Source organism: Lynx rufus, unplaced genomic scaffold (genome assembly GCF_022079265.1).
Source record: "Lynx rufus isolate CCGP_SWC_20201006 ecotype Redwood Valley unplaced genomic scaffold, mLynRuf1.p SCAF_1, whole genome shotgun sequence".
NCBI lineage: Eukaryota > Metazoa > Chordata > Mammalia > Carnivora > Felidae > Lynx > Lynx rufus.
Window position 1 is genome coordinate 105,982,695 of NW_025814823.1, and position 13,679 is coordinate 105,996,373.

Genomic DNA, 13,679 nt, shown 5'->3' on the forward strand with positions numbered 1-13,679 from the left:
AGACTCTGCATCTGATGAAATCCACATGAAAAGGGGCCTTGTTACTATTTATGATTCAGTGATGTTCGACGTTGTGTTCTTTTACTCAACCATACTTTAAAATATGGGGATTCTAGTAAGAGTCCCACCATTTGGGAAACACAAACTTCAAGTGATATGTTATTATCCAAGATCTACAATACCTACATCTTTGTTAAAAGGTTATCTACTTAGTGCAGAATATTCTCCAGACAGTGAAGAGAAGATCTTTACTGGATTAAAGCTCCCTCTTTCACAATGACATCGCATTTTTAAAAAATCATTTCATAGCTCTGCACTACCGTATTGTATCATTAAACATATACGAGCAAAAACAGTTTGTAAGATTGGCTCTCCTAGGGTTCATTTTGGGGTATCCTAAAGAGAGAGAGAGAGAAATCGCAACAATCTTTACCATTTCTTTAGTTTGGTATTCATCTTTTATGGAGCTAGATTTTTAACAAAGCAAGTGAGTACTAACTTTTGATATATGTCAAATCTGATAAAGTAGGGGTGGTACTCAACATCAGTACTCTAAAACACAAACACTTTAAAGAGAAACAAATCTCATATGATACAAATTGGAAATTTAAGTGTAAGGGATGGCTTACTACATAAAATTATTTTTTTAATGATCATAGGCTTCACACCCCCTTAAATTATGGCTTAGTATGAAATACCCACTGAATCAAATGACTTCTAATAAATGAAGTCTATGCCAATGTTCCTTACGTTGTCCACAGTAAGTTCCAATATATCCCTTCTGGCACTGGCAATGGTCATCAGCACAGGTCCCTCCATTCAGGCATCTAACATTGCACTGCTGAACTGCAAGGAACAGCAAAAAAGTATAAAACTATCAATCACTATAATTACAGTGTCTGTGAGTTACAAAAGTATACTAAATCCCAATTCAATGGCAAATATATTCTACAGAAGCACTATGACACAAATACATCTTTATTTGTGTAAGTACACACACGAGCATATGTGTTACATTACTCACCACGCCTTTAAAACATATTACACTTTCATTGTCAATCAATATATGATGACTAGTAGTGTAGTTTCCAGAATGTGGGAAGCACTTGTGTATCCATTTGGAATGCAGGGGCTGAGTGCCTGCCCTATGCGCTCAGCGCCCCACTGTAATGAAAGACTTACGATCCACTCTCATGAAGCTACCATTCCCATAGACGGACAAAACACAAGTCAACAAATGCCACAAAGCCATCATAGATTGTGACAGGTTCTCCAAAGGAAATTGTGTCATGAAAGGGAATAGCCTGGAGTCAAAAAGGAACCTAGACAGAAGCGAGACAAGAACCATTCAGATGCAACACTTAAACTGAGTTCTAAAGAATGAGAATGAGCCAGGCATGAGAAGTACCAGTGAGGAACCTCACAGGGAGAGGAATCAGAAAATTGAAATACTCTCAGATGGTAAAGTTCTTCTGTTTGAAGAACTGAAAGGGTTACATGATTATAAAGAGTCAGGCTGAGAAGACAAGATCCTGGAGAGGCATCCAGAGGCCAGCCAGATAATGCAAGGCCTCCTTCGCCATTGAAGGCTTTGCATTATATCCCAAATGCAACAGAAGTCATTGAAAGGATTTAAATCAGACAGTAAAGTGATACAATCTGTATTTTTAAAGGATTCCTCAAGCTGCTCTGCACAGAAGAGATTTGAAGAGAGCAAGAGCAGAAGCCAGAGAAGCCCTCGGAAGGTTACTGCAGTAGTCCCTCTGAGAGATGTGGAGCGCTAAACCATAGGCTCTCAGTGGTGATGCAAAGAAGATGTATTTGAGATGTTTCCCAAGAGAACTCACAGGTCTTGTTGAAAGAACTGATATGACATGAGAGAAAGAGGGAGAAAGCGAAGAGAAACAGTTGCTCAAGCACTGGGTGGATGGCAGCGTCATTTGCTGAGGCAAGAGAAACCAGAAGTAGACTGTGGGCAACAATGAATCAAATTTCATGCTACCAACTTTCAGAAGTTTACTAAGCATCACGGAGATGTGGAATATGAAACGGAACAGGCGAATATGAGGCTCAATGGAAGGATATATTCTGGAGATCATCACTATGAGTTAGCAACATATTGGTAGTAGTTGAAGGCATATATGCAAATGAGTTCACCCAGGGAGACCAGACTGTTGACAATGCTGAACTCTGAAAGGAAGTCTAATGAAGAGGACATGGACAGGAGACTAAAATAATAATAATAATAATAATAAAGGAACACTGTGGCCATTGATATTGCACTAGTGAAGGGAAAAGAGCATTTCATAAAGAGAGTCAGTAATGGTGCTAAATGCCTTAGGAAGTGGAGCAGGGTGGGGACTGGAAAAGAGAGAATATTTCCTGATGAAAATAGAGTTATTACTCAAGGCCACAGAAATTCATGGATGCCCTCTGGAATTATATACCATAAAATGAGGGCAGGCCTGTGAATGTTTTGTTGCCCAGGCAGAGAATTAAAAAGTTGAATTGTAAAATGTCTCCAGGATTGGGTTTGTTTGTTTGTTTTTTGCGGGAAAACTAAGACAAGACAATGAAGATATGGGCAAGAATATCTTCCAGGCATTCAGATAAGGGAGGTTCCGGAAAGCAATGGAGGAAATCTGCTAATCAGGGTGGTCAGAGAAAGCCTGTGAACTGTGAATGCGAGCTTTAAAAAGCTGAGAAAATGACGGATTATTTTCAAAGAAAATGCAACTAAAGTTCTACTCAAAAGTTTCATCAGAAGACAATGACATCTGTCATAGAAATCTTGAATCTTCAATATCTGAGTCAGACAGATTCTCTTGCATGTCTTCTTAGGGAAAACGTGGAGAGAGAAATGTTAAAAATGAAACGTCACTCTGGCTTCAGGCAAGTTTAAAATTTTATTCAATTACTGAGCAATTAAATAAAGAGTATCTGCTTCTACTCTGTTAGAATATTACCTTAAACACTGGCCTAAAAGATTACGCTTGAAGACCCGACAATTCTTAGCTAGGTCATGAATAACACAATGTTAGTCTATTGTTGTGATCTTTCAGGGTTGCTGGGAGTTCATATGTGTAAAGCAGAGCAAGTTAATAAACGTAAAGCATCATGTCAGTACACAGTATTTTGTCAGTTACCTTTCCCGATTAGTTAACCTACAAAACAGGACATGAACCACAGGATTACACAATAGGCAATAAACAGAGCATAGGGTTTGCAAATGCCTACAGGTTCCATCAGAACACGTGGATTCAAATCTATGTTACCCTGGGCAAGTTACTTAACTCAAATGCACCCATCTTCTTTCTCTGTAAAATGGGGTCATAATATTACCTCATAGTTCTTTTTATGTGAGGATTAAATAACGGGATCGTCAAAAACATAAAACAGTACCAGGCACATAGTAAAAACCCAGTAAGTTACAGTTCTTATTCATTTTTTAAAAAAAAATTTTAAATGTTTATTTACTTTTGAGAGAGAGAAAGAGAGTGAGTGGGGGAGGGGCAGAGAAAGGGAAAAACAGAATCAGAAGCAGGCTCCAGGCTCCGAGCTGTCAGCACAGAGCCTGACACGGGGACTCGAACCCACGAGTTCTGAGATCACGACCTGAGCTGAAGTCAGACACTTAACTGACTGAGGCACCCAGGCTCCCCAACAATTCCTAATTATAAAGAACTTCTCCACTGAATCCAGGTATTTTTATAACATAGATGTGTAGCTTCTGGACCAGAATTAAAGCATTTTGCTTAATAAACATCATGACCCTACTCCTTCTTAGTTTTTGGTGACAATAATTAAGCCACCAAAGATTTTTCACTCCAAAGACAAATACAGATATAGTTAGTAAGGAAAATAATCAGAGACTTATACCCTTGTTGAAAAAGACATTTTGCATTTACTCAGAAGTTTCAGAATAATGCACTAAGTAAGGTCACATCTAAGAAACATACTTGATTTTGATCCACAGGTTGGTGATATTTGGCCGCTGGAACAGGTACACATGTTAGGACGGGAACAAAATCCATCTCCACAACTATTTCTACAAATTGCTGTGGAAAGCACAATAGGGAAGGAGAGGAACAATTAGGTAATAATACACAGTTTACAAAACCAGAAAGCTACAGTTAACAACACTAAACCTGAAAAGCTAAGATAAAAACAACAACCATGGGATACATAATGACTAATTTCAGATATGTAACAAAACTACCCATTGTAGACATGAGACTTAGTCTCATAAGTATCCTTACAATAATGTGCAAACAAATGGCACTATTTCAAGTTCCATAGCCCTTTAATTCTCCCATCAATACGGGTCATGTTTCCCATTCAAGGCAGAGTGTTTATACACAGAATTTACCACAAGACAACAGTCTTGGTCCTAGAAGCTGGGAGGACTGAGGAAACCCAGAGGTCCCACATACCTCAGGAAACACAGCCCACTCTGGAAAAGATCTTCACAAGACACAGAAAATACAAAATGGGTGGAGCCAGAGACTCTGAGCCCTAACCACTTGGCCAAGCCCCAGGGGTTCTGTGCACATTCCTTCCCAGCTGGTATCTGACCTGCCCCATCATCAATCTTTGTTCTCCTTAATAATTCCCTCTCTCCTTCCTCCAGCCTTTCTTCCCTCATGCTACCACCACAACGTGGCCTATCCCTGCTGCTCAGAAAAGCTGCTGCGACATTTTGATGGAGGGAGAGTTAAAGCCTCCTGCGGTTGTGACCTCCAAGGTATGAGGGTCATCACAGCAAAGAATGTTAGGCTCACTGACACAGCACATACCATGGATCCTCAAAATCGTCAGCAGAGTGCTTTCAAATGGGAAGGCTCTCCCATGTTTAGTCAGTTCATTTACCTCCATATCTACAACTGAATTCTTTCTTTGTGCACAAAGTCTATGTACTTTAATGCTCCATGAGTAGATGCATGAACACAAGAAGAGGAGAGTCTGGGAATGTCTTCAAACTAGCTATAAACATTTATGCAGATGTGCATATGTGTCTTTTGCTAGACAGGGGTCTCACAATTTTCAAAAAGATCTAAGACCCGCAATAATGTAAATGGCGTGTTCCACAGAAGCAAGCTAACTCAGTAATTGTTTTCCTTCTCCAAATTGCCTCTTGACATCCACATAATATGACCAGCATCTCCATTAGTAGTCCTTATAAGTGAAAATGTCATAGATCACAGTGTGAAGACTGTTAGGCAAGAACATGGTTCCTGTCATAGAGTGGACCGTTAATTTCTAAAATGTGCTACAGTTTCTGATCACCAATAATTTTCCAGTGACACATATTCACTAAAATAATATTTTATGTCAAAGCCCCCTATCCCCAGCAAGCTGACATTGAGTTCAGGCTTAGGTGATCTACAAAGTGCGAATACCCAGGTCCTAAACCCAAGGAAGGTCTCATGGAGGAAGACCGGTCATCCTCAGACAGCAGATCTCTGTTATGACCACAGGTGTGTGCTCTCTAGCTGTGAGCCAGTGAGAAGGGAAAGCATGTAGGCCCTTTCTCCTCGTGCTCATCTCAAATTAAGATTTCCCTCACCAAACTGTCTATCCCTCCCACAGTCATGAAAACCATGAGACCCAGAAACACCAAAAGGAGAGGGCAAGAGGACATAGTTGTTAGGATTTTACAGATGCTGGGAGAAGGTACGCAGCACAGTGAAGAATACACAGTACGCCAGAGGTCTGATGTGGAGCTCTTGTGCTACTGTGGACCCACTGTAAACTTAGAAAAAAACACACAGCTTCTCTGGGTTTTGTTTTCTTCTTGGTAAAAGAAAACAGAGCTTATACTGGAGGGATCTGATGTCTTTTCAGGTTCAAATGCTATGATTTCAGGCCAACTCCCTCCCATTCTACTGATCAAAATGCCCTTCATAGCAAAATTTCACAATAAGTAAACCAACAAACTTTCCCACTGCTTCAAGTTCTAACAAGATTAAAATAAAACCAAACCAATGAAAAGTGAGAGAGTCAATTCCATTCCTTCGGAAACAATATTGGGAAGTTCAGAAGTACTTCAGTGATCTTTGCAGGTCACAACTAAGAACGCTGACAACAAGCACAGAGACTCAAATCAAAATGCATCAGGTTTGCAGCCGTTTGAGAAATACATTTTTCTTTTATTATCTTTGCCTCTTCATGAAGCCTGGTGAAGGCCAAACAGATTAAAATTCTAGACGGTAATCATTTTAATGTTTTCTGTAAAGAAAGAATTCTGTTGTATAAATGTATGAAAAAAATAATCTTTGGTGCATGCATTCTATTGGTATTTTACTTATCTCTTTTTCTAAGTTGCCTCAGAGCTTGCCTTTTGCTAAATGATAGAAATTCAATAAATGCAATAAATAACTTATCATCACCAGGAAATCCTAGAATGAAAATTCCCAACTTTGACTTTATGATGGTTTCAGTTTGGTTATTATCTTCACATATTATCATTTTAAAAGCCAAAAATAATTGAACTACTAAATTTAATGTAAAGTATTAAAATTCAAAATTTAAGTGAGATCTCTACAACAGAACATAAAGGCATTACATTCTTCCTCTACTTTGTGCACTATTTCAATTTTTTTTTTAACATTTATTTATTTTTGAGACAGAGAGAGACAGAGCATGAACAGGGGAGGGTCAGAGAGAGGGAGACACAGAATCTGAAACAGGCTCCAGGCTCTGAGCTGTCAGCACAGAGCCCGACGTGGGGCTCGAACTCACAGACCGCGAGATCATGACCTGAGCCCAAGTCGGCCGCTTAACCGACTGAGCCACCCAGGCGCCCCTGTGCACTATTTCATAGTCTTGGGTGTTTGAGTTATTTTTTTAATGCACTGATATTTTTGTAGAGAACTCTTGATATATGTGCTATACACATTTTTGGAGATTTAAGGATAACTTCAAAGTTTATGCTTTCTAGAGATTTATGATACATGTAACTTCCATTGTATTTCATAAACACCCAAATATTTCAAGAAGTAGAAATGCAGGCTACAATGCCACTGTTGTTCTGAGATTTCCAAAGTGGTTTTTCTAAACAAGTAAAAAGCACAACGTTACTGAAAAACTAAAAGTATTTAAAGCCAACATTCAGAGGGATATATGTATATATATATATATATATATATATACACACACACACACACATACATGTACATATATATATATATGCACAATAAATCCATGTACATATATATTTCTACCACAAATATTCTGGAAGGCTCTGTTCTCTGGAATTCCCATTCCACACCAATCCAATAAAATCTGACTTTACAGATTTTCAACACATACCATAAACCGATCCCTTCTTCTCGGCTGCTCTCCAACTCAATAATGGCAGTCACATTCATTACATTTAGTGAGTCAGACTTTCCGCAATGCCTAAGTCATCCCAGCTAGTATGGCAGGTGTGTGGTGAGTGACATTAGCTGCTTTAGGATTCTAGGAACCATGTTAAGTTTAAAGCAGGCATGATTATGCCCTACTGGCCTGAAAGAGTAAATACACCCTCCATAAATGCCTCACATAGACGATTTCTGCATTGGAGAAAAAAGAATGCAGTACCCTTTCTTCCTTTTGAATAAAGTAAAGGCTTATAATCAGAGGGTTTATGTAAAATATTTATGAATCACTTTAAAGAACAGTCATTATTTCCCATTTTTGCCTCCCAACTGGAGATTGTGGGATTTTTAGAGTAGAAAAAGTTTTAAGAAACAAGTCTTCACAACACTTGAGATTTCATTCCTTTTTAAAAAACTGAAACAACATTACATTAAGGGTCTATCTCAAACCCACAAAACCAATAAATATAGAGTCAGAGATGCCACTACATCCTTATTATCCCTTGGCTAGTGAGGCTTGCCCGTTTTCTCTGTTCACAGTTGCATAATTATCTTTTCCCTGGAGAATATGAAGGTCAATCTAAAGTCAAGATTGGCTCTAAATGAATGTGCTGTCTATGATACCTGGCTCTCCTCCGGACAAGACAAATGTGACTCTGCTAGATAAATACACAGAGGAAGGCCAGTCACACTTCAACTCACAAATTCACAGGAATGTGAAATAAGACATCCTATGGCCCATCACGGTGAGGTTGATAACTAATGACTTCTCCAATTAGAATTTAGGAAAGCTACATATACTCTTTGAAAACTAAATAAAATAATAAAAATTTTAAGGCCAGAGATGCAGAACTTTTGAAGTTCTACGCCTCACACTTTGAAAAACCTACTGTACTCTAGGAGACAGATATGGAGCCTGAAAATCCTAAATTTAAATATCTTCAGGGAAAAAAAAAACAAAACAACCTCAAACCATTTGGGAAGAGTTCTTTTAAAAATTTTGTTGACCTGGGTCAACTCTAAATCCCTGAGAGAGTTCCTTTCATATCTATGTTATGTGGCTGTTGAGATGAAACCAGAGATAATAAAGTGGTTTTGTACAAAGGCCTAAGCAAGCTTGATCTTCAAAAGTCCTAAACCTCATGCAGTCAAAAGCCAGATAATTTACATAATCACATTGTGGTCTTATCTGGACTCTTTTAGGAAAAAGTGGTTTTGAGTTATCTAGGGAATTGCTGTACTCCCCCTTCAGTTTGTATTAATAGACACAGAAAGATAAAACTTCCAAGTATCTCTGAAACCTTTATCATTATTGCCCTTCAACAGAGCCTAGAAGTGGAGCCTAAACTGATGTAAACCGGCTGCTTCTTCCTCAACACTCGAATGGGGCCGCGTCCTAATTACCACTGCTTTGTGGCCACTGGATTCTAAAAGCAACTGTGTGCCCCCAACGACTCAATGCAAGAGCTGGGCCCTGACAGGGGGCCGACCGCGCTGCCCAGGCGGCAATCCCCATCAGGCACTCACGGACAATGCACTGGTTTCCTCCAGGAAGCGTCTTCCATCCAGGGCAACAGTAGGAGTGGAACCTGGATCCGCACACGTTGGGCCTGCGATGGACAAGCGAGGTCACACACATGGAGGGAAGGGTACGGTAACACATTAGCGGTTTTCCCAAGCAAAACCCAGAGTGAGAGGATTTCGGGACAACAAACAAACCAAAACTACACTTCACATTCTTGGGGCTTGGGGCGCAGACAGGGAAGTACATGGGCTGGAACAGGGGAGGGTCGGAAACGTCTAAACCTTGCTTTTCGTCTGCCCTCCCGTATGGCCTTCCTAAAGGGCGAAAAGAAACTTAGAAACATGTCATTTGCTACTACTCTAGCCTCCGGATGCAGAGAACAAAGGGATCCCTCTGTTTTCAAAAATCCTTGCCCTCGTCCCCAAATCCGTCCCTCCTCCATCCACTGTTCCTGCGGCCCCGACGTGTCCAGGAAGGCGCGTCGGAAGCTGAAGCGCTGGAGTTTGATGATTAGACTGAACCCTAAGCCCCGCACTGGTCCTCAAACAAAAGGCTCGGGAGCGGCGCCCCCGACGGTGGGGTGCTGGCAGGCTCCACCAGCCCCGACGCCCAGTGGACTCAAGCCCGCCTCCAGCCCCACATTTGGAACCTGTTCCCGCACCGCGGTCACTGCGCGCGCTCTACCATCCGCACCCGGGGGCCTCCGACCCAACCCCCTAGGGAGGGCTTTTTGCCCACTGAGCTGCGGAGGAAAAGGGGGAGGCGCTCCTGGGAGTCCTCGGGATTCTGGTGGAGGGGGCCGCGGCTTGAGCCGCCAGAACTAGGCTGAGGGAGGGGTGGGATGGAAAGCTGCCAAGGCAAGGGTCCCCCCCCCCCCACTGCCTCCTGCCCACCTACCCTCGGAGCACGTCCTGCTGTCCTCGTCTGCGGACGCGGCTGGCCGCCGCGGCGCCCTCCTCGCGGTACTCAGGCACCGCGAACCCGCCTTCGGAGCCCGCCGCCGCGGGCCGGACCTGTTGCGGGGGCGGCTGGGGCCGGGGCGGCTTGGGCGGCGGAGGCTGGGGCTGGCCAGCCGTGCCCTGCGCCCAGAGCGCCACGCAGCCCAGCCACACGAAATAGGGCTGCAGACACAGCCGCCGCCGTCTCCCCATCGCGGGCGCTGAGAGCGCGCGGACCGTGGTCCGCGGACAGGGAGTGCTGGGAGACAAAAATCTGCGCGGCCTGAAAAAAGTCAGGGTCTACAAAGCCCTCCGTCGGCTCCCGAGACTCCCCGGGGCTCGGGCTCCCTGCTCTAGCGGGAGCCCCGGAGCGAGCGCCGGCCCCCTGGCTGACGCCGGGGCGCGGGCTCTAGCGCAGCGGGCGGCGAGGCGCGGCGACGGTACAGCCGGCAGCCCTGCGCGGTCCACGTTGCATCCCCCGGGCCACGGCCCCGAGCGACTCCAGGACCGCCAGCGGGTGGGGGCGGGAAATTACAAAAGTAACCCGAGCAGCCTCGGCGTAAAGTTACAAAGAAAGCGGACCTCAAAAGAAAAAAAAAGGCCTGCACGCAGCGCCGCGGCGGATTCCCGTGCGCTCCGGGAACAGATCTTGCAAAGCTGCAAAAGTCACCAGAAAGAAGCCGGCAAGCAAACAAAAGTCGCCCCCCACGGAAGAGGGTCTCCTCCCGGCTCGCCTGGAGTCCCGCGGGGCAGCGACGCGCCGGCGGCGGCTGAGGAGCCGAGCTGAGGTGTGCGGGGCCAGGGCGAGCCGCCGGTGAGAGAGAGGGCAGGAGGCTGGAGGCCGGGGAAGATGCGGCGGGCGAGGGTGCGGCGCGGGGGTTTTGAGGCCCGGCGGGGCGTGGGGCGGGCCGGCGGGCGGCGGCTGTCAGTGGGGGCTGGAGCGCAACCGTCCACACGTGGAGCGCAGCCCCGACCCAGGGGCCGACGCACAGTGGGCGGAGACAGAGTTAAGGGGCGAACGGGTGGGGAGGAACAAGGGGAGCTAGGGGCTGGGGGAGGGGAAGAGGAAGGAAGGGGGTAGGATGAAGGGAGGGGAGAAGACTGAGATTGGGGAGAACGGGGGGGGGGGGGCAAGCCGGAGAGGAAGGCCGGGGCTGGAAGAGGGGCTTGGAAGGAGGGATTGGCGAGCCCGGGTGCGAGAGGAAATGAGCGGGGGATGGGGGCGAGGTTAGAGCGAGGAGAGAAGTGGGAAAGGGGAGGGGGGGCCGGGGGCCTGGGGGCCGGCTGGAGGGGGCGAGGCGCTAGTCGGCTTTGCTTCCCGTCCCCCTCAATTGGCCGCTAGCTCTGTTTTGACTGTACAAAGCGAGCAGACGACGGGGGAGGGGGCGGTTAGGGACCGGATTTGGGAAAGGAGGCAGCAGCCCCTTCCCCTCCCCCTCCGCCCTTGCCGGGCGGCGGACCAGGGACGAGGGTCTCTAAAGGCGCTTGGCTGGGCTAGACCCGCAGCTGAACTTCCCCGTGTCGGGCAGAGGCCACAGGGTTGAGGAGGAGAACTGGTACTCCCAGACCCATACCCGGGGTGGGGGGATTCGAAGCCAAGCAGGAATAGAGACTTGCGCGGAACTTGGCTGCAACCTCAATCAGAGGAGGCCGGGCCCTCCCCATCGCCCTCCTACCCCCACCTCCCCACCAGGAGCGGCGTCAGTCTGTGGGACCCGCAAAGGGGCTGGGCGTTTCCAGATTGAAATGTGCCCTCCACCTCCAAGAGGGAGCTCACGTGGCCGCGGGGGGCCTCGGCTGCGTGCCGGCGCCGCGGTCCTGGGGAGTCCGCGCAGGGGGTGTGCTCGGGAGTGATCCCTGGCAGAGCTTTGCCGGGAGTTGCAGCCAGAGAGGAGTTAGAGACCCTGAGCTGGCGGGGGTGAGGGGTGGGGGGAGCGTTGGACGCAGAGCTGGGAAATGGGTCTTGGGGCAAACCCTTGGTTTCGGCTTGGACTCATTAATGATTAAGCCCTAGCGATTGGTGCTTACAGGCTGGCGACCTGCCCTCTGAACTCTTAGAAGTGCCTCTGCATTCATCCGCCTCTGGGGTCTTCCTTTGTGGCCCTGATTTCCTGAGGTCTCTGTAAAGCCCTAGTCATCTCTCAATCCATGGCACTGCATGGTTAAAAATCAAACATCCCTAAAAACTAAGGCTGACGATCCAAGCACAGTTTAGGAAACAGTGCAAGAGACCAATGTCTGGATTATTCGGGCCTTGGATGTGTATGTGTGCGTGTGTGTGTGTGTGTGTGTGTGTGTGTGTGTGTGTATTTCTTTTTTTTTTTTCTTTCTGGCCTGAATTGCCCAGATGTGCTATTTGGCAGCCAAAATTCTCTAAGAATTGGCATAACTCCCTTCCCTATTTTCCAAATGTAGTCAGACAAAGCGTCTGACTTACAATATTCTCCTAAGGCCAAAAAATAGGTAGGAGTCACATAATTTCATGTGAGACACCAATTTGTATAAATTCAAAGAAACTAAAGACAGTAATAGAGGTATTTGTCAGGCACTGTGCTTCAAACAAAACCATTTCAACTAAAGGAACTAAATAAATTATCTCCTGGCTGAAGTCATGTTTTAATCATACTCTTTAAAACATTCAACCTTGTTAAATGGGTTTTTGTTAATACTTATATGACTTCAGGGTTCATTTCTGTCTGTCACATGAAATCCAAGTGCTCTAAAATTGCATATCCATGTATCCTTTGACTCAACAATACCACTTTTAGAAATCTATTTAAAAGATCTACAGGGAAAAAAAATGAAATGATGAATACATTCATCTGTTCATTACAGCACTATTTGTAATAGCAAAATATTAAAAACACAAATTTCCCATTAATAAGAAACTGAGTGTAATTTGTTCCATTCAATGAATTACTCTATGGCTGTAAAAAAATGAATGAGGATCTCTGTACAGTCCTATGAAGTTATCTCTGGAATATACAATTCAATGAAAAAAAAAAACCCAAAGAACAGATAGAAATAGGTAAATCCATTGAGATAGAAAGAGTAAAGGTTATCAATGGCTGGGTTGCAGTGAGAAGAGAATGAGGAATTATTGTTTAATGGGTACAGAATTTCTACTTAGGGTAATGAAATGTTCTGAAAATTGTGATAATGGTTGCGCAACATTGTGAATGTACTTAATGCCACTAAATTGTATACTTAAATATGATTAAAATGGTAAGTTTTATATTGTGCATATTTTACCAAAATTAAATAAATAAAGCAAAATGCAGGTTACTGTGTGTATTCTATGCTACTTTATAGTATATGAGTGTGGGTATGGGTGCATTTTTAAAAATAGAAGTGTAAACCAAATCTAATAAAAATGTTATCTTAGGGAAGGAAGAAGATAGTGAAGAAGAGACAATGATAGAAGCTAGACCTTGGTAAATGTGCCTTGTTTTATGGTTCTAACTTTGGAATATGCATATTTTATATACTTAAAGACAAAATTAAATTTAGAAAGAGCAGTGTCTAAAAATATAAAACAAACTAAAACAAATGAACCTATTTATGACATTGGTGGCATAACTAGAGGGAATAATTATTTAAGGTGATATTTTAACATAATATTTGAAATGTACATCTTTAGTATGATATAATCTAAGGATGAAATGAACTAAAAATAAGCCTGAAACTGCATTCAATGGTAGTAATGTGAGAGAGGGAAGGAAAGAGAAAAAGAGGGAGAAAAATATTAGAAATCGTGATTTCAGCATGAGAAAGGAGATATGAAATAAAAATACAGACATTGTAAGCTTAAATTGAATTATGAAATGCCAATATGAATTGGAACTTATCTTTATC

General features: G+C 44.2%; 1 protein-coding gene across 1 annotated transcript in view; it reads right to left on the reverse strand.

Annotated features, from left to right (window-relative positions):
- FBN2 (fibrillin 2) overlaps positions 1-10,037 on the reverse strand; it is a 256,875-nt gene extending 246,838 nt beyond the window's left edge. The window contains exons 1-4 of the mRNA XM_047094456.1: positions 9,784-10,037; positions 8,889-8,971; positions 3,960-4,058; positions 751-846 (exon numbers count right to left, since the gene is read on the reverse strand). Of these exons, the coding sequence (XP_046950412.1) occupies positions 751-846; positions 3,960-4,058; positions 8,889-8,971; positions 9,784-10,037 (532 nt within the window). The remainder of the gene's footprint in view (positions 1-750; positions 847-3,959; positions 4,059-8,888; positions 8,972-9,783) is intronic.
- Positions 10,038-13,679: the final 3,642 nt, after the last annotated feature.